Source organism: Thunnus albacares, chromosome 11 (genome assembly GCF_914725855.1).
Source record: "Thunnus albacares chromosome 11, fThuAlb1.1, whole genome shotgun sequence".
NCBI lineage: Eukaryota > Metazoa > Chordata > Actinopteri > Scombriformes > Scombridae > Thunnus > Thunnus albacares.
This window is the reverse complement of record NC_058116.1, coordinates 2483543-2511105: the sequence shown is the minus strand read 5'-3', so window position 1 is coordinate 2511105 and position 27563 is coordinate 2483543. Positions and strand designations below refer to the sequence as shown.

At 40.9% G+C, this 27563-nt stretch overlaps 2 protein-coding genes across 2 annotated transcripts; both read left to right on the top strand.

Moving 5' to 3' along the window:
• Nucleotides 1-3713: 3713 nt before the first annotated feature.
• creb1b (cAMP responsive element binding protein 1b) lies at nt 3714-13668 on the top strand. The gene is made up of 8 exons (XM_044366202.1): nt 3714-3815; nt 6307-6419; nt 6571-6717; nt 6836-6936; nt 7272-7426; nt 7908-8093; nt 8453-8606; nt 8979-13668. The coding sequence occupies exons 2-8, from the start codon at nt 6315-6317 to the stop codon at nt 9121-9123; spliced, it is 993 nt and encodes a 330-aa protein (XP_044222137.1). The 5' UTR covers nt 3714-3815; nt 6307-6314; the 3' UTR covers nt 9124-13668.
• A 738-nt stretch (nt 13669-14406) lies between these two features.
• Nucleotides 14407-27319, top strand: ccnyl1 (cyclin Y-like 1). Its single transcript, XM_044366201.1, has 10 exons — nt 14407-15423; nt 18304-18378; nt 18866-18909; nt 19792-19892; nt 20269-20304; nt 20402-20453; nt 21441-21560; nt 22300-22466; nt 24920-25082; nt 25609-27319. The coding sequence occupies exons 1-10, from the start codon at nt 15261-15263 to the stop codon at nt 25723-25725; spliced, it is 1038 nt and encodes a 345-aa protein (XP_044222136.1). The 5' UTR covers nt 14407-15260; the 3' UTR covers nt 25726-27319.
• Nucleotides 27320-27563: the final 244 nt, after the last annotated feature.

Sequence of the window (27563 nt, the reverse complement as noted above, 5' to 3'; positions counted from 1 at the left end):
AATGAGTAAAACTATGAATGCAGTTCTTTGACTTGTAATGGAGTATTTCCATTTATATCTGAATATCTTATATCTGATTTGAATACTTCCATCGCTGGGTCTCTTTCAGTCAATTGTGTCCTCATGCAACCAACCCAAGAACTTCTCTCAAAACACCTGGCAAGGCCAATGAGAGTGTCGCAGAGTGTCACTCTATTTGCACTTCACCTCACTCAACCTGACTATTGCAAGACCCTTGCTAGTGATTTAATTGTCTAACTGGAGGTGAGCTTGCTGCCTACCCAGAGCATTGCTATCAAGATTTGTCCCTGTGCTGTGCTTGTTTAGCTTGGCAACTAGCCGAGCAGTCTTCCACCTCTCCAGGGAACAGTGAGAGAGATGAATGGGCCAGGGCCACTGTTTTGTTAACCCTGTTAAAGGGAAGGCATTTCCAAAACAACATCTTGCTCATTGGGTTGCATCCTTACACCTTTTAGGGAGCATGGACGCCCAGTGAGATGCAGGCGCACTCCACAAGGGGCATGGCTGTGTCTTGGGTGCTTTTTAAAGGTGTTTGAGGGGAAGACATCTGCTCTGCTGCAAGCTGGGCTTCTCCACATACATTCATGAAGTTTTATTGCCTAGATGTGACATCCCAAGATGTCACTCAGCCTATGCTCTCAGAGGGAAGGTGATGTGAGTAGCATCGCTATATAGTAAGATGCTATGATTAGAATTTTAAATCTTCAGTCCACTCACATCACAAAACATATATTCTCATTTACACTTTTTGGTATCCATGCAGATAGTTTCTGTTGTATGTGCAGAGGCTTCGATATCTGCCTTGGTCACCACTATGTCCCAGCTGTCCAAATGTGACAGCTCCAGTGTCTCTCCCTTTGGTCCTGTGGTGTGTGTTTGTGTGTTCCAGGTCCTTGGATGGGTGGAGCTGAGGTGCCATTGAGTACTAACTGGAAACACCTGGCCAGTGTCCCAGAACTTACTTAAGCCTGCCTGTCCTAATTCTAGCTCTTTGATCTCTTCCCCATTTAACCAACCTTTTTGGTTTTGTTTTACACATGCACCTCAAATTAGACAACACATTCATATCTTTGATATCTGCCTCAGTCACCACTATGTGATCCAGCTGTCCAAAGCACGAAATGGAAAGAAAATCCATAATTAATAATGTCCACTTTGGTCCCAAAAAACTGTACGGCACTGCGCCAAACACGCAACCATATTCCACAGTGAGTCAGCCTGTGAACAACTGAGCAGTGCAACATCTTAAGGTGAAGTCAATGCTTCTCTGAATAAAAATGACCTCAAACCAAGTCAGAGACTAGAACTCCTGTATGACAAACTAGATTTAATAATCAGATCATGTTCGTTTGCCAAAACATTAAATTCCTTGCTACCACAGAGGTGGAGTGTTAATCCCTTCTTTTTTTCAAGTTAACTTTAATTCATCACATGAAATTGCCTGTACAGTTTACACAGTTACAATCTTATCAAAGAGTTGCAGGCACGCCGTTACAATGTTTAACAAACCATTTCATGTTGCAATCAGTTAGGTTTTCCATGTGGGCACACACCCACCACCCGCCCATGCCACCCTGTGAATACCTCTTGCTACCCCATGTAAACTACTCTAGATCTGCTACAGGCATAGACTGTAAAAAATATGGACGTAGTCACTGTGACGTCACTAATTGGTTTATGAAGTGCTGTTTTAAAGCCTCGAGTGTAGCGATTTGACAATCGCCATCTTGGATTTCGCCGTCACCATGTTTGATTTTTGGAGCCAGAAGTGACCATATTTGGACGAGAGGGTGGAGCTGACCACAGTGCTAGCTGCTAGCTCTGTTGGCATGGTGCATTTACAATCTATGGTTAACAGTGATCATGCTAATGCTAATGCTAATTTTCGCTAGCGAAAAACAGGCCTAAAACCGTTAAAACAAAATGTACTCACTGGTAAAACTGATCATCCAACTCATTGATTGGTCTTTTATTAAAACCAAACGCTGGACAAGACTTTTTTTAGGCAATCACAATGTGACAATTAACTTGAAATTAAATAGCAGTAGCTACTCCTATACGCAATGGTTATGTTACGTCAGCAACGTTGTTGCCGTGGTAGTGACTTGTCAATCACAATGTAGCCGCGCCGAACATCATGCTGTATTGAAGAGCACTTGAAACCAGCGATTGAGATCATAACTCATTAGGAAGCAGTTTACAAGAGAGAAGTTGGGTCATTTTGTAATAGACTTCCATACAATCAGACATGTTTTTGCAGCCAGTGGAGTCGCCCCCTGCTGGCCATTAAATAGAATGCAGGTTTTTGTCACTTTCACATTGGCTTCATTTTTCAGCCCCGGAGATTGCAGCTTGGCTACAGGCCTCCTAACCTTGCAAGGCAGTTGGATTCACGAGATCACAAGATCACACAAGAATCCATCTCATCAGGCTTCAAGTTACGCGCTTGTGTCAGAGCCACTGGTGGTTCCAATCAGCGTCCTATAGGGATTCTCATGTGATCTCGCAGATCCAGCTGCCTCGCAAAGTAAGACGGCGATGGTTATAAACAGATGGTTCATCCAATCACCTGCCAGGTTTTTTGTTGTTTTATTCGAAAATGCCTGACCTTTTCCAAACAGTTGCCAAAGACGACTTCTCAGATGGTTCTGGCATGTCAGGTTACTGGCCTCCATACAGTGGAGATAAAATTGATTCTGTTTGCTCTGCTGAAGAAAAAAACAGAGACCTTGCAGACTGCAAACTGTTAAAGATCCCTGCCAGACATCTCTTAGGATGTATATAAAATGCTCTGCTTTGAATAATAATTAGTCTAATATGTTTTTTTCCACAAAAGTCCAGTTACCTCGTTAAAATCCATAAAATGGTATCTTCTTCTCCCTCATTATAATTCCAGAATCTCTGAATATGTGAATATATAATAATAATAATATTGTTCATGTCAAAAGTTGAGCTGCTGGCCAAAAGATGCCTGCTACTTCAATGAAAAGTCCATTCTCAGTGTATGTGCACTGGATGTTTTAAGTTTCCACATCACACTCGTGAAAGCTGAATACTAGACCACAATTGATGACTAGTTGTGATGTCCCAGTATCATGCTCAAAGGTACATGCCTTAAACTCTGGTCAGGTAACAAATTTTTGGTGAGCACAGAGAAACTTTCCCCTTTTAGCAGAAAACAAACTGCACAGACATGATTCTGCACAGTGAAGCTCACACATCCAACTGAGGGAACAAGAAGAAAAACATATTTTTGAGTGGAGGGGGACTTTAAAGACTTTTCTGTTTCTTCAGTTGACAGTTCCAATCAAACCTCAATATACCTCCATTGTATTGGAGAGGCTTAAATGCAGATATTTCCCAATATGGGAGACTCAAACCAAAACTAAGCTATCTGCATAACCAGATTTTACTGGGGAGAAGAGATTTTTTATTTCTGGTTTAGGTGAACCTCTTTAAACATCTCTAAAGACCATCGAACAGATTATTGCTATTCATGTCACAAAAACTACTGATAAACTGTTTATTGTACAATTTTGTCATTTTGCCAAACGCTTCACATGGCAGGATGGTGTCGTTCCGATCCGCTTCTCATCGGTATTTTCCGCCCTTCTCCGTTGGTACTTCGATCATTTCCGCCCACTGTCGCCATCTGCTTTCTCGTCCTTCTCCAATCTCCGTGTTGTTGTTCCCGGTGACGCGGCGGAGGTGTAGCCTGACGCGGGCTCTTACGTGTCGGCCAGAATAAAAGTGGAGCTCCGGAGGCCCGGGAGTGACGAAGGGAGTCTGTATCGGTAAGGACGGAGCAGTGTCCGGTGCTCAGAGAGACAGGACGCGGCCGTAGAAAGTGTCGGTCTGGTCGGGTTCGGCCCGAAGGAAACAAAGAGATCATGGCGCCGCGGTGTGTTTGTAGCAGGATGGAGGGAGGGGAGGCTGCGGCTGTTTGGGACAAACGGAGCAAGTGTGTGGCTCTGTTAGTGAGCTAGGAGAGACTGAGTGTGTTCAAACACAGCTGAAACTGTGACAGGACTGTAGTGGTGTTAATGTGCTCACCTGTCATATGATGCTATAACTGACGGAGCTTTATGCGCAGGTTTGCGCTGTTTTTTCCTTAACGGCGCAATGAATACATTAACCGCGCGATATTCTCGTGTTTTTCTGGAACTTTCACCCCGTTATTAGATGTTTTCGATCTCGCACATTATTTTTTACTCCACACATACTCATATCACCACTGAATACTCAATATATATCTTTTTCCTATTTTCCCTTCAGTTGGTCTTGACAGAAATCGGCCATTGCAGGCCGCCGCGTTTGGTTGCTCGTTGAAAACATGAACTCAGGCCTGTAAATGTAACACACACACACACATTGTTTCTACTGTCAGATCAGGCTTTTTGTTTCTTCTCTCCTGGGATGTGACCGGTGTGCGTTGAGGGGGCGTTGCCCGGCCATGTGGCTCTGCTGTCACACACGGAGCATCCAAGTGATTTTTGAAAAGCAGAGGGAGAAATGTGTAAAGCCAATCATACAGCGGAGAGAAGCTACGCACAGTGTGAGATCACTGAACAACACTCACTGTGCCGCCGGAAGTCAGGCAGGGATCACATCTCTGCAGGGAAAACTGCTCCTTTTATTAGAATAGTAATAATAATGATATATGCAGGTATATTGGTTCAGAGCAGGAGTATCATGTGCTACCATAGAGTTTGCTCTGTCTTTCAGATAGTTAATTAGTTTCTTCTTTCTGGTGTTTGCTTAGTGTTGAATCCAAGAGGTGACAAATGTGTAAGTTGGCAAAATAAAAACTACTGTATCATTATTACAGTTAAAATATTTTCATTAAACAGAAAAAATGTATTATTATTTTTATTTCCTTTCCATTAAATAGTCAGTTAAATTAATTCAAATCAATTTATTTTACTTAAACTATTTGTTGCCTCCTTGTAATACTCAATTTATGCAGAACATTTTAATGGGTCTCTTTATAATGATATAAAACGCATAACAGTTAATAGAACTCATTTGCTAACATATGTTATTATCACTGTGGGAATAACTGTTGCTCATTCAGAAGAAATCCAAACACTGATGAGGGATTATTAGTATGAGTAAGCATACTTTATATAGATGATGTCATTATAAGAATTTTATTTTTGCAATGTTTTTGTTAAAAGAAGACTGTGTCAGTATGAGAAATATAATAATATGCTGTCAGATTCTCTCTGTCTCTGATTGATGGGCTGAAATCTGTTTTGGGGTTTTTTTTTTATTAAAACTTTTAGTACTAATATGTTTTTTCAGTTTTCAGATTGAGAGAAATATTAAGGCACAGATTGAATGTTAAAAATATCCGCACAGGGGATTCAGCACAACGCCATGGTTCAAAAAGAATGACAAGTCAAAGTCTTCACAGTCTCTTCAAATGTTCTGTATAAACAATACATCAAATCATCGCGTGACAACTTTATCACTCGCACAATAAATGTGATTCGTTGAAAAAGAGCAGCACAGACAGCGGGGGGGGGGGGGAGGGTGTCTTTTTTTTCTGTCTCCTATCTCATCAAAATTGTTCTGTTCTCTCAAAATTGTCTCCCTGGAGCAGTTTGTTCCACCGTATAATTAATCAAGAACAGATGCAGATGTTATTACCGAGGGCACCCATTTGATTTCCCAGACATTTATTTTCAAGTTCAGCACCCATAACGTCATATCAGATTTTATGACTATGCTGCTGGGATGAACAACTTTCACATGAACTTTTCTTTTTACCGCAGACCAGAACTTTGGAAAACAGATAAAGATTTTATCTTTTATTGTAAGAAACTTTTTAGATTGATTAGATTTTAGATTGCAGGAACATTCTGGGAACATTTTTTAAGAGAACATTCCCATATCATTATTATTATTATCATTAGTGTTACCCTGCTGTTCCCCTAGGAAAGTTAAGATAACCTCTGCTTCATTTTTCCAAATAAAAAATCTTAGTCACACATAGATTCACTGACCAAACCCCCACTGTGTTACAACAAGACCCTACCCAAACCCCATTAGACTGAATATAACCCCCCAGAACTGTAATAACATTCATGGCACTCACATTAACAAGAAGTCAAAATATTGATCTGTGTTGATCTTCCAGGAATGTTTTTGCAACTAATTAAGCAAATTTGGGTCTCCAAGGTGCTTTTTTTTTACCCTGAAATGCTAGTTAGTTGGTTAATATTTTTGTTATTGAGGACTCCTTGGTGACCTTCCCTTCTCCTTCCTCCTCCTCCTCCTCAGCTCAGCCAATGAAGATGGAGTCAGCAGCAGAGGCTCAGCAGGGGGCGGAGACTGCTGTGACTGAGACCGACAACCAGCAGATCACCCCGGCACAGATCGCCACCTTGGCACAGGTAACGGATGATGTCGACACCATAAACACTGCTGATAACACAGCTGTGTTCCAGTTTTTTAAATCTGGTAGAGAAATGTGTTTATGCTCAGCAAAGATGATGCTTACAATACAATTTAGTATAGAAATGTCACATTACCTCTGAATTTCAGGTAACCATGACAACAGGTCATGCTTCAGCAACAGGTCCCACGGTAACACTGGTACAGCTTCCCAATGGACAGACGGTTCAGGTCCATGGTGTCATCCAGGCTGCACAGCCGTCTGTCATCCAGTCCCCGCAGGTCCAGGCTGTACAGGTGAAACACACACACACACACACACACACACACACACACACACACACACAATCACAACCACAACATAAAATACATGAAGCTAAATGGTTCATTCTGATCTGTTTGTCTGTTATTCCAGATCTCCACCATAGCAGAGAGTGAGGATTCACAGGAGTCAGTAGACAGTGTGACTGACTCTCAGAAACGCAGGGAGATTCTGTCACGACGCCCCTCATACAGGTAATCACACCTGTATCAACACATACATGATGCGTGTGACAATCACAGTTATGACATCCCATAACTATATAAAAACTTTCTGTTATAAAACTTATCATCTCAAGAGAAGTGGAGAGGAGAGAAAGAAGTTCAAACCCTGCTTACTTCTTCACCTCTGCATTAAGTTGGTATCAATGTCAGATTGTTGGTTTCAAAAAGTTACAGAAATTGTTGCACACACCTTCCTACACTCAGGTGTGTTGGGTCAGGGGATTCAAAGGTTGTTGGACTATATGACAAGCAGTTGTGATGAAATATACTGGCACCTGAACTCCCACCGTTGTTTGTCTCAACAGGAAAATCCTCAACGACCTTTCGTCCGACGCACCAGCCGTCCCTCGTATCGAGGAGGAAAAGGCTGAGGAGGATTCATCCGCTGCCGCCGCCACGCCCTCCATCACCACCGTTACTGTCCCCACACCCATTTACCAGACCAGCAGCGGCCAATACAGTAGGTGACGGTTTGCCACAAGCTAAATGTGAAGTCACAGCTCATGAAATTCAGTGCTGTTATTTTATGTGACACCTTAAAAAGGCTGCTAATTTACCAAAAAAAAGTGTTGGTTTCACCAGAAGTTTAGAAAAACATAAGAAACATTACAACTGTGTCTGTTACAGGACATTTAAAAGCAATTTGAAATGTCTCGCTGGTGAATATAATGGAACATGTAGCAGTGATGTCTGAACAGGATGTAAGGCCTGAGAGCAGAAAGACAAACATAATGTCTTAATGAACGACTGATGAGCAGAGCTGGAGAACAGATCACTTTTTGGCTGCTCTGTCCTGCTATGGCTTCCTACCCAAAGTGCATAATTAAATATAACTGTACCAAAAGACATTTCTAGTGGTGTTTCTTGTCTTTTTTTTCATTTCCTCTCATTTGTTCCTGTTTTTCCTTCTTATCATCTGTCCCCTCTCACCGAACACACAGTTGCAATCACACAGGGCGGAGCCATCCAGCTGGCTAACAACGGTACAGACGGAGTCCAGGGCCTCCAGACTCTGACCATGACCAATGCGGCAGCAGCTGCTCAGCCCGGAGCCACCATCCTCCAGTACGCACAGACCAGTGATGGACAGCAGATACTGGTTCCCAGTAACCAGGTGGTAGTTCAAGGTGAGAGAGCATGCACACAGATAGCGGAGCTGTTTTTATATTGCCTGCATCGATACTGTGGAGCAGGGCTTGTCTGACACTGTGGATCCCCCACCAGATGAAACTGAGCCAGCTGTGCTCATCTTTCTCGCTCCACGCCATCCCGGGGATGCGAGCGTCACTGTGTGTAAACCTCTGCTGTGGAGTGTAATAAGGATGAAGCTAGGGCATCCTTGCAGAAATTATTGAAATTTTCTTCTTTTTTCTCTAAAAGACAAAAACATTTCATCCGTCTCAGCCAGTGAACAAGCTAATAAAACTCTGCTTTTGTCAAGAAGTAAGAATTAAATCTCTTTTTTTTCCCCAACCACACTGCCCAGCTGCCTCAGGTGACGTCCAGGCCTATCAGATCCGAGCAGCCCCCACCAGCACCATCGCCCCTGGGGTGGTCATGGCCTCATCCCCCGCCCTCCCCACCCAGGGCGCCACTGAGGAAGTGACTCGCAAAAGGGAGGTCCGCCTCATGAAGAACAGGTAAGAACAGAGGAGGAACCACAGTAGGTACCACCATGAAGATCCCACCTAAACTTTTATGTGGAAAAACACACCAGCAGGCAAGACAAAGATCAGACAGTGTCATTTTAATCAAAACCAATCTCCACATTTCCACTCATGCAAGATTCTTTTAAACCACATTTTATGGATTACTAAAATTGAATCCCAGCTCAGCATTAGCTTTGCTGGATGCTTTCCAGTGATGAACATCTTGGTAAATTAATTTAAAACAAATGAAATCAAATGATTCTTGCTAATTTGATTACTACAGCCAACAGCATGCACATCCACATCCCACTAAAACCTAAAAAGCAAAGCAAAAAGACAAATTGTCTCTTATCGTTCCTACAGAGAGGCAGCCCGTGAATGTCGCAGGAAGAAGAAGGAGTATGTTAAGTGTCTGGAGAACCGAGTGGCCGTCCTGGAGAACCAAAACAAGACTCTAATTGAAGAACTCAAAGCCCTTAAAGACCTTTACTGCCATAAATCTGAGTAATTCCTGTCCTGAACACCAAGCCGGGCCAAGTAGCATTTCAGTCCCTTCAAACACTTTGACTGTTTGACTCTGCCTGCCTGGCCTTCCAGTTTGCACACAGCTGGCTCTTTTTGATGAAGTCGCCCTGATCCAGTTCTGTTTATACTACCTTCTCTCCAATAGACTGTCAGTATGAATTTGAAATGCACAGTTCTTCATTATCAGTACACTACAAACACTAGTGTGTACTGTCTTCCAGGTCTGATGACAGACATTGGCTAAGTGCTAACTGAAACGTTGTAGTCTAAAAACACTAGCTACAGTCCTGTGCAACATCATTCAGATGGTAAAATCAGCTGCATGTTTGACAACAACATGTGGCTTCGCCTACATCTGCCTGTGGGTCAGTAATTTATAATCCAGTAATTGAGAGTCTGCATCTTATTGCCATAGTTTTGGCTACTTCACACATAAGTTAGCATAACATTGCACTCATCACCATTATTGTAGAGATTGTGGACAGAAGTGCTTCACTGAAAACCGTGTGACAACAGAGTCTAATGAGACAGAGGAAATATTAGCCTTAAACCTTCTTTCAACAACAAAACCTTTTGTCTTCATGGCCTTGTTCAGTTGAACGTTTCAGTTTTATTTAATTTTTGCAACAAATTAATAAACTTCCATAATGGTTTTATTGGGATACTACAGTAACTTTTAATGCTACCTCTGTTTAGACCTCCAAATAAGTGTCTTTATAGTTGCTGTCTGAGGCTCATATTTCATTAGTCTCCTTGGATTCCAATGGTGCATTCATGTTCACTATGCAAGCGACAAGTTGTCCTTGAGGCATCGCCGTTGTTGCTATGGTTACCTTCAGTTTAATCTACCTTGCGCAATGATTTAGAATGATTGAAGGTGTCATGATACATGATTGTACGGACAGCCAACCAGACGTTCATATTTTTCGTTGTCATGGTATAACTTTGCATTCAACGGTGGTGAGTTCAGTGTTACACAGCACACAGCCACAACTATGACAGCAAGACTCAGCTTTGCTTTTAATACGACTGAAATTGAATACATTGAAAAGGCAGCGACTGTATTTGATATTTTTGCCTGCTTTATGCTACATTTTACAGTATGTTCTGTCTGTACTTTATCCTAAATCAAGTCGTACAACAGTTGAGACTCAGATATCACTGTATCAGGCAAGCTCAGTCAGTTGCAGTTAAAGACTTTGAATCACTACTTGATCCATATCCTGATGTAAACCGACTTTTCACAAATATGGCCACTTGCATAGTGGACTCTTCAACCAACTGGGCACAAAAAAATTTTTTCTAAATGTTTTTAAAGATGCTACCAACTGCCTACGGAGGGACTGTGTACAGTATGTCAGCAGACAGTGGACCAACACAGTCCAATCTGTTAAAAAAATGGATGAATTGTACACGGTTTTCAATTCACTCATTTAGTTTTTCTGCTTCTACTCAACACATGGTTGTCAGATCTGCTATAAAAATAAGATTATTAGCAGGCTGAGGCACAAATCTCAAAAAACATTGTTGGTTTTATAACCTGGGCTCTCATTTTTTATAGTTTTTTCCTATTGATTATGGTAACATTTTATTCACTAACTTAACTACTGAGGTCTGTGGATGTAAAAAAAAAAAAAGAAAATCCAGGAGGGCAGTAACACAAGCAGCCATATTATCTAAATTAAATTATTTGTGCATTATATATTACACAACCTGTATGTTGTGGGGGAGGGGGGGAGGGACTTTGCAGAACTCCATCCAGGTTTAACTTGCTGCAGATATGCACACAAGTAGTTTTTTAAAGCGAAGCACAATTTTAACAGACATCCAGATGTTTTCACTTTTATGGTTTAGATAATTTGGTGAAACTGGTGGTTTGTATAAAACTAATTGCTGGTGTTGCTGGTTGTGTCCACAGATATCAGCAGTTCACTGAGTGATTAAAATGTTGTCTGTGTGATGCCTAAAAGGGTCATTGGATCTGGGTTGTACAGAAAAAATTGTTGAGTAATTCTAACACTAAAGACCGAGATGTTCTTCAAACCCAACTACAGTTAAATTTGAGGTCAAACATCATCTCATGTTGCCACAGTAAAAAAAAAAAAAGACAGTATGTTGTCAAAGAAATAACCACCATGATCAAAGTTGTCATTTTTCCATGAAATTTCATTTTTCAGTGTTTTACAATATTGCAGTCTGTCTTAACATTGTGGACGTGTGGTAACTGGTGGTAGAATATGGAGTGGAAAAATGTGAGCTAGCGTGAGTTTAACACTAATAATCCATGTTCTTTTGAAAAGACGTGACTCTGTGGGACTGTGCTTGGTTTTGGAGAAGATACAGTACATGTATGTATTAGTCTGTTTATTTTTTATATTACTGTACATAGACTCTACAGCATGTGTAGACATCATGTATTTCTTGTTTATTTGATATGAAAAAAAATGTTCTTATGGCTTGTATGAAACCAAGTTTGCATATTTGTAACATACATCAATGTATAATAGAAGACAATGTATGTGTGTATTCATGTGATCCAGCAGGCCTACCACAATCATGGCAGCTAAGTGTACGACAAGAGGCCTTTGTTGGAGATGTAATACTTTGGAGTGCTGTACTCTGTTTAGAATGGAAAGTGTTTGTTTGTGGAGAAGAGTGAGTCTGTTTGAGAGCAGCTGGGGTCCACAGCATCTATCAGTTATTATTATTTAACTATTTAGTTTATTCCAAAACGGCTGAAAAATAGATTGTGCCACCGATGCAGCCAACCATCGGTGGTTTCAGAGTCAGCTACAGATGTTTTTCAGTTTTTTATCTTGTAGACCTGAGCATCAAATGAAAGCACAATATAACTTTCAACTGGAGCCCTTTTTATGTTTGTTTTATTGTATTTTAACTGTTTATGGTACTTTTTTTTTATTGGTTCCATGAGTAAGATACATGTCAGTGAATCCTCAACTCAATTATCTGTTCATTTCAACTGGAAAATCTAACCTGAATCCTCCCTAAACAAAATTTTTTTTGATATTTTTGTTGTAAAAGATACACTGTGATTTTGTCATGGTAACTCCAAATCCCTAAGCTTTCCTCCAGCTCAACCTGAGATATATCCAGGTTACTTCATTCTTGATGTTAGAAATAGTACTTATAGCAAAACACTCTTTACTCAAGGTCCACTTACTAGCTTTTTCCAGAGCTTTCAACCATCATCACCTGACCAAAGTATGGAACTTAAGTTACGTGATAACAGTTGTTTGTTTGTAACGTTGTCCAAAGATGGTCTTTGGTTTGTTTGGCTGAAAGCTCTGGAAGCTAGTAAATGGACCTTGAGTTATGATTATATTGTCTGAAATTCAATTTCTGTGGTTGACAAATACATTTCAGTGGCTGAGAGAAGAGCTGAGAGGAAATGTGAGGGGTTTGGAGACACTAATGGTGGTGCTAACAATCAGAGTGGGTTTCTTAAAATGACTGTTCATTCTAGATGTGATTTTTAGCCCTGTAAACATCTTTCCAGAAACAACTGAGATTGTTTAAAGATGTGTTCTGTTTCTTTCTTATTACTTTTAGAAGACATCAGTACATGGTAGCTCTGCTGGTTTTATGTTTTGTTTAAAGATGTTTGATATTGTACAGTATACATACTGTATGTATTTGTAAAGTGTGCAGGACTAAACAGTTGATATGGTTGAACAGGCTTAAGAAATTGCACCTCATACTTTAGACAGCTTTGAATTAATGGTCTCATATTGACCCACAACACATTAACATGTACTGTACATGTCATCCCTGATTTGCTGTCCTCTTACCTGCCACTGTGTGCTTCAGAGACATCTGTAGAAAGGTAACAGAAGAGAGGAAACAGTAAATCTGACAGAATCACTACTTGGGAATAATTGAGTAATCAGGGGTTGAAGAATGTTTGTAGGGCTGAGTAGCACTCAAAACTTTTACATACCGGTGCCATTATTATGATACCCAAGTTATCAAAATGAAAACTATTTAGTATTTTTTTTGGGGGGGGGGGGGGGGATTCCACCTCTTGTAACTTACACATACTGTACTGGTGCTGAAAAAAGTAATTTATGTTGATTTGATATAGTGAGCTCAACTATGTGATGTGATTACACGATATCTTACCAACAATACCAATAGTGTTTTCATCTCTGTGCCAGAATAGTTTATACCCACAGGCCTCATTCGTGCATGAACCAGATTGATATTCATGTGTGTAAAAAAATACATATAGAATTTCTAGGACAATAATAACCTTTTTCTAACTTTTCATGTGATGAGTTTCTATATTGCCACTTTTACAAGTTATCAATTTAAGATGCCATGTATTGTATCTTGTATCTAGTATCTTGTAGAGACAAGGTCACCATATGATGCGTTATATACTGTTTGTTTCAACTTTGTCATCATATAAAACAAAACCAGCTCATTAATTGGAAGTGCTGTAACTCTGACATTACATCACTCTTTTGTAAACACTTGCTATGTCAAAATAAACTGCTCTTGAAGATTTTTTATGTGGTTTTATTGTTAATTACTCATCATACATAACGATTCCACTCATGACAGACATTGACAGAGCATGAAAACATAAGATTGGCCTTTAGAAGGCAGGTACAGTAAAGAAAGTGCTGAAGAAACGTGATCGAGGAAGTGAGGGTGACAAGTACCAAAAAGTTGTACTTGAGTAGAGTACATGAATTTGTGTATTTAGCTGTTGGTTTTTTGTTTTGTTTTGTTTTGGGGTTTTTTTTTTACCACTTCCCATTGGTTACAGTAACATAGTCACATTATACACAAAATGTTCTGACAACTATCTCAGCATGAACTTTTACCTATAGACACCATTTCTACTTCTAGATTTGACTTTTTTTTTCAGAAAACCTGGACACAAATATATAAAATGTTATCAGCATAGTTTTTTTTTAAACAATTCAATTCAGAGATGAAAACGTGAAGTATTGTCATCCTTCCATTATCCGTGTTGCTTGAATGAGGTGGGATACGTTGATTGACAGGCAGGGGAGCGGGATTCAGTTTTCACTGTCAAAAAAGGGTGTGGATCGGTGACGATACGAAAATAGCAGCGTTGTAAATACATTTCATCGGTTTAAATCTTCTTCTACAGACGGCTCCTTAATCCAATGAGCGACTGAAAAAAGTCCCTGTTTTGATTTCTCCGCCAATGGAAGTGAATGGAATTCCCAAGTGGGCGGGGCTATCACATCTCTGTGCCAACTGGTGTTGAGTGTGAGCTCCGGTAACAGATGGCGGTTGTGGGGAACAGCACCTACAGTACAAGTCTGACGGGGTGGAGACACTAATGGGGGAGAGCGGACAGGCTATCAGAGTTGTTTGCCTGATGAGAAACCAGGAGAAGGCCTCGCCTATCTAACCTCATTAAGACTTTTTTTGCACACAGTGTTGGATTTCTCTCTCTCTCTTTTTTTTTAACCGTGGTTGTCTACTGAAGGCCGCAGAAGCCTCGGGCTAGATTTGGCGAAACATCGAACCGAGTGCAAAGGACATCTGTGGGATTGTTTGGAAAGTCTCATAAAATGTATTCGCTAGAATTTGGCGGTTTGAAGTCGTAACATATTTATTTTTGTAGCATCGGTGGTGTTAAAATAACAGCAAAAGGTGGAAATGAATGTGTAACTTACTAGAAAAAAGTTAAGGAGACAGGCTAACTAGTTAGCTAGCTTGCTAAAATGCTAGTTAGCTACCTAGCAGTGAAACTCTAGCATAATGAATGAATGAACGAATTGACGACCACCTGCATTTTAACCAACAACTGCTTGTTGTTGTTGTTGCAAGGACACGTCGAATACTAAACAAGACAACGCCGTTTTTATATAACATAGTAAGCCTTTGGGGCGAACTCATGTGTGACTGTTGATATCTGCAGACCCACAAATGGACAGGAATGCGATTCCTTGGAGTTGGTGGACAGCGGCGATCTAGCACGCAAAGATAGTGTTGTGCTAACAGTGACTATAGCCTGGTAATGTTTAAGAGGCTGGGTGCAGCTAACTTCAGCTAGCTACAAATATTTGCACTACTTGGACTTAACTGCAATAGCGTTAAGCATACACCCGGTTTGGGATGGGCAACACGGTGTCATGCTGCGTCTCTCCCGAGTCGAGCCCCAAACTACCTTCGAGACAACCGGCAGAGCGGCTGGAGGAGCTCCAGACCAGCACTGAAGTGAGCGACGATAACACCGCGCCCTACCTGCAACATATCAGCGACAGAGAAGTCCCTGACGGTACGTGTCCACTTGATACCTGGCACATCTATGATTATCTGCCTCTGTGGCAGTTATTGTAATTTCATTATCCTGTCCTGTATTTGAGCCCATCATGTGGCACACCCATTTTGTTTGTTTATAGGGAGGATCATCTTAATCAAGTCACTGCTAGCTAATTTGAACACACACAGTCACTATTGCCTGTATAAGGGACCCTCCGCTAATATGGATAAATTAAACACACACAGGGTCAACCTTTAGTGTAATACACACTTTGCACAACTTTATGATATATCCTCTTTCAGAATTGCAGGAAAGATTCAGGCGTACACAGATGCCCCCTTTAAGTATTGCCAAGTTGCCAGGTTGTGTACTGCCAGCAGTGCACCCATGATGAGGACACTCTTGACAGTCTTTGATTGGGCACTGCATCATATTGATCACACTGGCGTCACATTTCCAAGTCGGAAATTAACAATGAAAACAAGATCTTTATCACCATTGTCATTTCCTTTCCCTTTCCCCATGGCCTATTAGTGAGTGAAACGGACGAGAAGTTAAGTAGAAATAGTGAGATCATGCCTAACCCAAAACAGACATGATTTTTGAACAAGCCTGTGTATCTGCGAACAAAATACATCTTGTAATGTGTTATTCAGTCACATTAACTAAGTATTACTTTGCCCGCTGTTATGGAGTTGATTGATGGAATTGTAAATTAAAATATAGGATTGTAATTTTTCCAAGTCTGGCGTAAACAATATTCAGATGCCTGTTTGAACAGTGAAAAAGGTTTTGCTTGCTGTGATCATTAGCCATGTTTATAATGGCCATTAACAGATCCCTTTCTTATAAATCCAATCGAAGAGAAGCGGGACAAAATCCACAGTCCTTGTGCTGTGCAAAAAAATGTATTCCAAAGCTTAACTGAAGCTAACAGGAGGCGTCAGCAATCCGAGTTTATCAAACAAATTGGGAATCTTCTAAAGTTACCGTTTGGAATGAAATTCTCTGTTTGTTTGGCTGACAGTGTTTCCTTGCTGAGCTGCAGCGAAGGGAAAGTAACACGAGGGAATTTAGTACAAAATAATTGACCTTTAGAAGATGTCCACTTAATTTGGCTAACTCAGACTGCTGAAGACTCATATTAACCTCAGATAAACTTTCAAATGCGTTTTTTGCGCAAAGCTGTTGCTCAAACGTGGACTGTGGATTTTTTTGCCCAAACACTATGATTGGAAGTGGATTAGGTAGGAATCACGTAATGATCCGTATGAACAGGAGGAATGATTTCAGCAAGCAAAACCTTGAAGGTTAGCAAAGAGTTTATTTGCTCACACTGTGATGCAGACCCCTGATCGTGAAAGCATCTCAGATATTTCTCTGTGATGCAGGCTCAAGCTCAGTGTTGTACTATCAGTCCTTGTGTCGCCACTCCTCAGACTCTCAGACGTGCACAGTGTTCATTCCACTCATGTTGTGGTGGGCAGTAGTGTGTGTGAGTGCAGTTTGGTGAGGCCAGCTGTTGGCAGGGTGAGGGTCAGAGTCAGTCCAACAGTCCTTCCTGCATTCCTCATGTCTCTTCTTGCTGTCCTCACTTCACACATGCTGCCATCGCCTAATCCCCTGTCTTTTATATAATGTGCTGTCTGCACAGATTTGTATAAAGGACACAATTCTAAGTCACACTTGTATATAAACAAGTGCTGGCTTCATTTTTGCATTCCTTGAATGTACACTTCTGTCTGTAAGTATCTTAATGTCCACATGTAGTTTGCCTACTAGCAACCTATAAGTCTACAATGTAAACTCATCATACAGAACACTGTCTTCTGTGTCCATAAATAAAACCCTGCCAAATGATTTCAGTATAAAACATGGACTGATTTAAATGTAACCTTTTTCCAGCCAAAATAAGTTAAGTTTTATCCAAATTAGTTGTTCATTTTTCATAATAAAAACCCGTAATTCAAAGAACTCCACCGATTTTACACAGTGAAGTGTGTTTACAGGTAACATTGTATAAAGCCTTTTGTGTCTCCAGAGGGAGCCGTGTGTGAAATCTGATAAATTGCCTCAAGTGATGTCACTTGAGTCAGCGTGGGTTGGGGATGTGGGGGTGCAGAGTTAGAAAGAAGTGAGGTTAGCAGACCTCTGTAGCCTGCTCCTCATCTCTGCTGGAGGCTGGCAGCTCCAGCTACATCAGCCGCTACTAGCTTAGCACACAAATCATGTGAATCAAATCAAGTTGCATTATAGATAATGTAGGTAATGTAATTAAAAATATTGTAATGGTAATGTATCTCTGGTTGTATCGATTTTGATCTTTTTTTTTAAATTTTATTTTAACTGTCTATCATGAGTCCGATAATGTTACAGGAGAGCAATGCTTAATCGCTAACTGGCTATTTGTGAAACAATCCAGTTGTAGACGTCATCTCTCAACCCCAATTCCATTCATGTGTCTCAAGTTGCTAATTGGACTGTAAACATTGACTGGCACACAGAAGAGGAAGTCTTGGCCCAGACATCCGCTGACTACACCGGAAGCCCCCATTGGCTGTTGCCCCCGGAAGCTTAATCATCATCAGACGATAGCCGATGGGCCGTCTTTATTGCCAGCTTGTTGCACAGATTTTTTTGTCATACCGCACTGCACTGTTTCCTCATGTTGGATAATGATGATTTTCAGAATTACAGTACTGTATATACTGCTCTACTCTTATCACCGTGTTTGATTGATGTGTCAGCTAATGGCTTCCTGTTTTCTCCTTTGACTTTTTCATTCAATAGCCAGGAGTAAGAGCTGAAGTGGCTCACTTCCAATTCTCACATAAAAGTCCCTCTGTTGGCCGCTGGTCATTATAACATGCTTACATGTACGTTTTGCTTTCTTAGAGCTGGCCTTGGAGTCGAACCCGTCGGACCACGCCCGAGCAAGCACCATCTTCCTCAGCAAGTCCCAGACAGACGGTGAGCAATCCTAACACGATGCATCCGCTGCACTGAATCAGTCGTATTAACTGTCCTCACTAAGATCCTGTGGTCGGCAAACACACATCTGACGCACATGATTTGTAGTTGTTGTGATAAATACATTGTTAATATTTGAGATGGAAATATACACTTGACTATATGATTGGAGACTAATTTGAATACTTTTCCATGTTTTTGTAGTTGCAATCCTTGTAGTGGTGGTTAAAATATCATTACTTACTGTAATGTAGAGCTTTATTAAGTTTGCTGTGCTGTGAGTGCATCACACACCCACTGGAGCCACAGGCATCTCTAACGGTCAAGTGATTAAAACAGACCCTTTCAAGACTCACACTGTTGTAAATGTCTGTAGAGGCTGCAAGTAAACAATCAAAACATTTCAGCTCTAAAACCATGTACATTTTATAGTTATTGAAAGCATGTTTCTACCACGGCTTTGTTGAACTTTTTGCTTCCTTTACAGTACGAGACAAGAGGAAAAGTAACCACATAAACCATATCAGTCATGTAAGTGTCAGAATCTACATGTTGATTTCATATCTGATAAATTACTTTATGTACTAAACTATTTGTCTGTCCTGACCTGGTGGTGAGTTTAGAATCAAACTTTATATTGTGATATTTATATATATATATATATATATATGTTGGTATATAGCAGATTTTCTACACACTCGTTAGAGACACTTTATGGATAAAAATGTTCTCTAAACAGTTAAATTAAACACCTAACAAATTAAGTTACTTCATTACATTGATCCAAAAAAGTCCTATAGTATTTCCACTTATCAGTGATTTGCAACATTGCCCACAATAACCTCATAGAGCCAGAGATATCAAAGAGATACCTACACCTGTATAAACAGTAACGGCAAAGTTAGCGGACAAATTGATGTAGCTTCTCAGTGTCTATCCTCATATTGTCCAACCCTAGTTGAACTTGACTCTTCGGATAGTTAATGTTTTGTTTTCCAAATTTTCTCGCCAGATAATCCAGAATGTCTCAACTAAGTGTTTACTCCAGAATTCTGTTACTGTGGTGTGAAAAGCCTTTAGAGCAACATTAGAACACTAAAGCTCTGTACTAAAACTGTGTGGGAGATGATACCAACAATAATCACATGATGCCCGTCTGTCCTCATATTTGACAAGAGGCTGTTTATGGCAACCAGGATCTGAGAAGAAGTTAAAGCAGAATTGAAATCGGACACAAGAAAATCTAAATAGGGCTCAACCGTACAGGATCATAGGATCCTACAGCTCTTGTCTCCACCTTCCTCTGCTGTTGGAGCAACTCATTTCTGACCCTTCACAGCTCCCATCAAGACTAAATTCCCGTCAGATGGTCAGTGCAGGTTATTAACTGTGCGTTTTTTTCCATGTTTCAAGGTATCCCCTGGTCCACTGTCAAAGAAATACAGCTCCTGTTCCACCATCTTCATAGACGACAGCACCGTCAGCCAGCCCAACCTCAAAAGCACAATTAAATGGTGAGAGAGTTTCATAGTAAACACACCAGTGGCTGTTTTTTTTTAAACTAATTTGAGATTAGGAATACATGACTGTTGCATCGTTATGTGGTAATCCTGAAGTAATTAGTGGATGCGTGACTGAAACAGATAATCCGGTGCCTAATGTAGGACAGCCTGCTGTAATATTTTACTAAATGTGGATAATCAGATTTCATCTGGATTATCTCGCTGCAAATCTGCAAATATTTTGTGACACCATAGGCTCAGACACACACACACACACACACACACACAGGATGCTATTCTCCCACTGAGGTAGTTTTAATAACTATAATATAAAGAAACTAGTGCACTTCTTTGTTTCTTTCCTTATTTTTTTTCTCTCTTTCTCCAGTGTCACTTTAGCAATATACTACCACATCAAAAACAGGTAGGTGTACATCATTGATTTGCTCTTCATCATGCATCATCAGGCACATGGTGTTGTTTAAACCTGTCTGTTGACAAATGCATAATATGTTCTTCAGGGACTCGGACAGGTCATTGGACATCTTTGATGAGAAGTTGCACCCCTTATCAGTGAGTATGTTGATTAGATTTCCAGAAAGTCATTGATAATGTCTGGAAGTCTCATTACCTGGCACCCATCAACAAGACAAATGGACAAAAAGTCCTTTCTCCAAACCAACAGTTATTTATGATTACGTCCATCCATCCTACTGAGCAGTCACTTTGAGCAACCTTGATATGTACCTCGGGATGGATTTATTATGGCGACATCATAACAGCTCAAGGAAAAAATCTGAAGAGCAGTGGTCAGCATGAATGATTTACCAGTGTAAAAAAAACCAAAACAGGATGAAGCAAAGAGTTGTCCTCTCTCATCCTCTCTGACAGTTTGTTATAAATGGGTTTTCATTCTGTTGTAGACTTCTAATAAGGACACATCAGTGTTGGTCTCCTCTTCCTCAATGAAGTAGTTTTACTGCTGACTCTCTAAGCTCAGTTTGGAGGGTCGCTCCAATCTGAAGACAACAATATGGGTTAAGGGATGAAACTGATATCCGTATTGACAAGCTGTCAAGAAAATTCCCTTTTTTATAAGTAGCACACAGATAAAACAAAGATTGCTACTTGGAACTAATGTGTTTATGGTGTTGTGTATGAACATTGCAATGTTTGGTCATTTGTTTCTTCCATCTAAAGATTTGTTCTCTGTAAGCTTGAAGCTATAGTGGTGGAGAATGTTTAAGATTATTCATTATCAGTGGATTTTAACAGGATAACAAACTGCCTGTTCATAAACTTAAAGATGAAGTCACGGCATCAGACTCCCTTTGAACAACTGCATCCAGTTGATTTGTGCTCCGCTTCCTCCAAAGTTTTGAATGGTTCAATACTTAAGAAGCAGATGAGTTCAGATGAATCTCCAAAACCACTTTGGGGCTTTCAGATGAGGCTCTCTGCACAGACGGAGCACACGGCAGCATAAAGGTGACCAGACCGACCTACATCTTACTTGCTTCCCTCAGACGTATGTGTGTGTTATCTGTTCATCCTCTGCAGAGAGAGCCAGTGCCAGATGACTACTCCCGCGTAGACCCAGAACACAAACTGATCTACCGCTTCGTCAGAACACTCTTCAGTGCTGCACAGCTCACTGCAGAATGTGCCATTGTCACTCTTGTAAGTCTCTTTTTTTTTTTTTTTTTTTTAAATAATGCACACACATCATTTTGGCCCTGCTGAGAATGAGGTCAACATTTGATAACACCAGGTATTAGTTCAAAATAGATCATTTTTAGCAAGTCAGGAACCTGGTCACCAGAGGGCAGTACAACCATGCAAACTGATCCCAAATCACACTAATGACACTGGACAGGTGAGCGTGTCCATGACGATCGGCACACAGGCTCTACATCACATATAATTAAAAGTGTTTGAGGCCAAGAGCAGATGAATATTTCAATACTTTATGTTTGCAATACCAAAAGCTTACAGGTGTCATATGATGGAATATGTCTCAAGCTGCTCTGTTTTGAAAATGTGGCGATGAGTAATGTAGAGTAAAAATGATAAAAGAAAGTAATAACTACACCATCACCCTGAAACAACATGTTCTCTATAACAGGAATGGAAACATGTTTTTTCTAGATCCAGTATTAAAAGTAGTGGATGTAATACAGTAGCAAATGTGCTCCCCCTAAACACAGATATAGATGAAATTGCTGATAGATCATTTTTCATATTCACACACTCATATATGAATGATAAGCTGTGTAGGTTGTTGTATGAGAGCAGCACTGCTACACAAGCAAGCTGAGGTGAACAAAACACATCTCTAGCATTTAATAAGGATTCAACTTCTAGAATCTCAGAAGTTCAGAACTACAACTTCCAACTTTTGAATCACTCCTCCATCAAGGTGTACTTGGAGCGCCTGCTGACCTACGCTGAGCTGGATATCTGCCCCGCCAACTGGAAGCGCATCGTCCTGGGAGCCATCCTGCTGGCCTCCAAAGTCTGGGACGACCAGGCCGTCTGGAATGTCGACTACTGCCAGATCCTAAAAGACATCACTGTGGAGGACATGTGAGTTACATGCAAACACGCTGGAAAACACAATCACTGCTTTCATTCATAATTGTCATAGAGGGAAGCGGCAGACACAGTGTATAAAAACTAGACTTTAGATGTCCTAAAAAATGGCTGTAGACTGTTTTGACATCGTGCAGGTTGAAATCTCTGGTTTTGATCAGGTCGGCCTGCAGTCTGCTGCTCTGTCAGATAGTGCTGGCCTTGCTGAACCCACCACGGTTATGAAAATGTAGACTGATACCTCTCTGGAAGGGGATGGAGCAGAGGTCAGTGAAGTAGTCAAAAAGTCTGGCAGCGGCGAGGTGACGAGTGGATGAAATTCACCCTGACACACTCAAGACACCTTACATGCAGCGTGAGTGCCGGGGCTGTGTCTATGGACTTGGCTGACCGGCTGGCCTTTCAGTTTCTAAGAAGATCTTTAGAGCACCACAGCTCTGACATTAAAACAAGCTGATCGAGGTGGTGCGGGCGTCTGATCAGGATACCTCCTGGACGCCTCCGTGTGGAGATATTCTAGACACCAGGCCAGACCTAAAACATCCTGGAGAGGTTACATGTCCTGGAAAGACCTTGTGTGTGTGTGGTAGGCTCATTTAGCTAGTGAGAGAAAAGAAAAATGGAACTTCACTTGTGTTAAATTTCTAAATTGGGAATGTGGGTCTCTGAGCTCCAGATGCTTGAAGCAAAGAAAAAGGACAAACAAACAAATGCAACATGGATCCAGTCCAGCACTATATGCTCCCCCCTAATAATAATAAAAAATATATATATATATATATATATATATATATATATATATAATATAAACAACAAAGATGCACCTAAAGCAGACAGAGGAGGAGAGGTGCCCAGATAGATAGAAGCTGTAGCATCTCTGCTGTCACTCCGTCTATAAGCCAGTGAAGAGGCAAAGGGCTGCACTTAGAGCACCCAGGCTTTATTTCTAACAATTGCTTTGTGTGTGTGTGTGTGTGTGTGTGTGTGTGTGTGTGTGTGTGTGTGTGTGTGTGTGTGTGTGTGTGTGTGTGTGTGTGTGTGTGTGTGTGTGTGTGTGTGTGCGCGCGCTTGTCAGTCATAGGCTACTTTCAGGGACAAATTTCAGACTAAAGACCAGTTTATTGGGGACAACTTGTCCAACTGGGGACAAAAGCTGTGTCCCCAATTGTCAGGGACTGCCCTAACCCTAATATGGTTAGGGTTGGGGTAAGTCTCCGGGAAATTAATGCAAGTCTATGTAATGTCCCTAAAAGTGAGCTAAGCAAGTGTGTGTGTGTGTGTGTGTGTGTTTGTTTGTGTGTGTACAAAAGAGGTTGAAAGTGCCTCCTTGTTTTTTGTGATTTGGAAAGGTACGTGCTCTGCCTGCATGTGTGTCCTCTCTCTTTCCTCTCATATGTCTGACCTACTCTCTCTCTGCTCTGTTTTCATTGCCGTCATTGAAGTGTCTTTGTGAGCCTGGTCGGGTCTAGATGGAGGGAGGGAGGGAGGGAGGGAGGGATGGGAAGAAGGGTAGAGAGAAACAGAGAGAAATGGAGGGGAGGGTCTCAAGTGCTCTCACTGCTTCTACATAATGGCCCTGGCTCTCGCCCACTCCATTAGTTGCCCTGGGAGACCAGATATCACACACACACACACACACACACTCACGCTCACTCACATCACCTTTGCTGACCAACAAAGCATCCCGGATGCGGTCTCCTTGACGACCGCCTCCCTTAGTTTTTCCTCATGGCTGTGATGATGAGGAAGGATGATGGAGGTTGTAGTCAAGAGAAGATGAGCTGTGACACTCCAAGCGGGTGCTCAGAGATACATGTCTGACTGCCTGCAGGGTGTGTGAGAGAGAGAGAAACAGAGAGAGAGAGGTATGGCTCTAGATGTGCTTTCTATTTTGAATCTGAAATCAGCACACTAACAAGTAATATACCAGTTTGCACATCACCTGTTTTGCTCAGATCAACAATTAGGAAAGCCAGTAAACAGACAAGGAGAAATGTTTTCTTCTTTGAAGCCATGTCAACATTTTATCCTGAGTATCAGCAGGTCTTCATTTTCTTTGAAAGAGACACAAACAGGTTGAGGCGGTTTGGTCGGTTAGAAATGTTTTCCTGAGATTTGCGTTGGTGGAGTTCATTGGGGAAATGCACAAACAGCTGCTTGAGGGTTTTTCCAAGATGAAGGATTTAAATTTATTTTGGCAGAAATATTGCAGTGTCAAAATTAGATTGCAATCTCATGCAAATAATATAGATGCTGGTTGAATTTGCATCAGTTCTTGTGATTGCAAGATGACAAACACGTTGGGGGACTTTGACTTTGATGCTCTGTTACATTCATTGTCATTCATTTAGAAAAGCAGCATCAGCTATAGTTCTCCAGCAGAGTCAAGACTCCGTCAGGAAGTTTTGCTGTGTGGAATAACCCTCATGTGTCTTTCCAACCTCCAGGAATGAGATGGAGCGCCACTTCCTGGAGCTTCTCCAGTTCAATATCAACGTGCCAGCCAGTGTGTATGCCAAGTACTACTTTGATCTGCGGCAGCTGGCTGATGACAACAACCTCAGCTTTCCTCTGGAGCCTCTCAACAACCAGCGTGCCCAGAAACTAGAGGTGAGCCACCTTCAGGGTTCTGGTCTTGCAGTTTGTCTTGTCATGATGCAGTTATTTACGTCTGAGCTCTGCAGCGAGCCCTCTGCATAATGTTCTACTGCCTCTGACCTCTGATGAGAGGCTGTCTTGGTAAAGATGGTGGCTGCACATCAGGGCTGCAACTAACCATTATTTTCATTATTGATTCATCTGTTGATTAGTTGTTTGGTCCATAAAATGTTAGAAATGTTTTCCCAAAGCACAATCAAGGACTAAAGAAACCAGAAAATATTCACATTTGAGAAGCTGGATCTTGAGAATTTGGATCTTTTCTCTTAAAAATTGTCTCTAAATGATTAATTGATTATCAAAATAGTGATTATTTAGTACTCGGCAGCTAATCAATTAATCAACTAATTGTTGCAACTCTTACTTCACACTCAAAAGAATACGTGTTTATTTTAGCAACCGTTTCTATGGACTGAATATTTATTAGTGGGTTTGTGATGTTTTGTTTGTTTGTTTGTTTGTTTGTTTGTTTGTCCAGGCCATTTCAAGACTATGTGAAGACAAGTACAAAGACCTGAGTCGAGCAGCAATGAGACGATCCCTCAGCGCAGACAACCTGATAGGTATACGACACTCCAACGCTGTGCTCTCATAGGCCAGACTGCTGCCATCTGCCCTCTGACTTCCAAAGCCCAGCTAATCCACAGCCAGCCCCAGACAAGACACGACCACCACAGAGGGTCAGCACAGCCACATCAGGCAGGTTTTAGGCTTGAAATGCTACTGTATGACCGGCCCCCAAACGGTAAAATTGTATTACAGCTGTTACAGCTGCAGGATTTGTCAAATGAAACTTGAAATTGAGATGTAAACTTTCAAATGTGACCATACAACTATTGTTTTTACAAAATGTCCTATTTATACCTAACCTGTCCCTTATCTCCAAGAGAAAGTGTCAAATAGGAACGGTTCTGATGTATTTGATCTTTGAAGAGGGAGTTTGGATTGTTAAAAAAAAATTTTTTTAGAAGAAAAAAAAAAAGAATTACTACATTCAGCATGAAAGGATAAGGCTGATGTTTTTCTAGCTTTTCTCATTGACAACAAACCCCATGGAAAGACCAAAACCAACATCCAACACTGTCAATCTGCCTCTCAGTATTTTCTGACTTCCTCAAGTTGTTAAAGTTCCTACTGAAGACTTGAATCTTCAGGTCACACATGTCAAATTAAAATGTCATAAAACAGATGCTCACTGTAGCAAACATAACCCAGACTGGAGAATATGGTTGCATTTGTTAAAGACATTTTCAGTGGCAGATTAATCCATATTTGGTGCTCTAATGAGTGTTTCTGGCAGCAGGGCGGTGTGCATGTGGGATTGATTTTAAAAAAACACTAATGTGTCCATATCCATGGCAACGAAAGAAGATATCAACAAGTAGCTAATACAATATATGAGTAAATCAGGGTTGGATACACAGACAATACTTGTTAGTAGGATCACTTGTTGGAAGTCGGTCTTTTCATTGGATTTGTTGACAATAACAGAGATATAGAATATTACCAGACTTACCATTTCAATAGACAACATCACACCAAATGCAAAAACTGGTCCTTGTAAATTAGAGTTAATACCAAACGTTACTTTTGAGAGTGTAAATCAGACTTGTTTACTGTTAATATCTGTGGTGTTGGATTCTGTTTGAGTAAAATATCTTGATGTTTGGAATTTGGATGGAATATACAGCATGTCTCAGATGATAAGGTATTAAAACTTTTGAATATTCAACAGAAGTCGGCTGAAGAGTTGCAGAACGCCAGTCAGCCGTTGTCTGTTGCAGTTTGTCAGGGAATCAGGAGTGCCAATCTGAGATCAGTTTCACTTTTCAGATACTCTTTAGGTGGTCACAGGAGGCTGAAATAACAAGATTGTGGATCAGTATTGATATTAGAGTGAGGTGAAGATAATGTAGGTTCACATGGTTCAGCCTCAGTATTGCCCCACAAATCCTCCTGACCCCACCTAGAAGAGCCTGTGAACAGATCACTAAATCCATGCTGGTCCCAGGCCCCTGACCAGAGCTTTTGAACAAACTACATAGATATTGAGGGGAAAAAAGAGACTGATGGATACTCCTCTCCTTTTTGCTTACTATGTAGGCTACTAGCTGTGAAATTTATCTTGTTTTTAATTGAAAACCATTTGCAGATGGAGTATTTTAAATAAACACTAATCATGTAACAGAGTTTTGTCGTGGTCATTGTGTGGTATGCTGATGTGCAACTTCAAACAAAAACCGTCTTTGCTAACATCATAAATAGTGAAAACACTTTTATTTAATATAACATTCACCTTCAGATAAAAAGAACAGAAGCTGTATTTCCTCACTAAAATGCTTTATATGAAGAGTGTCGATTGTCACCCACTAAATAAACACGAGTCAGGATTTGGGCGTCTCACCAGCTTGACTAAACTATTTCCTGCCGGAT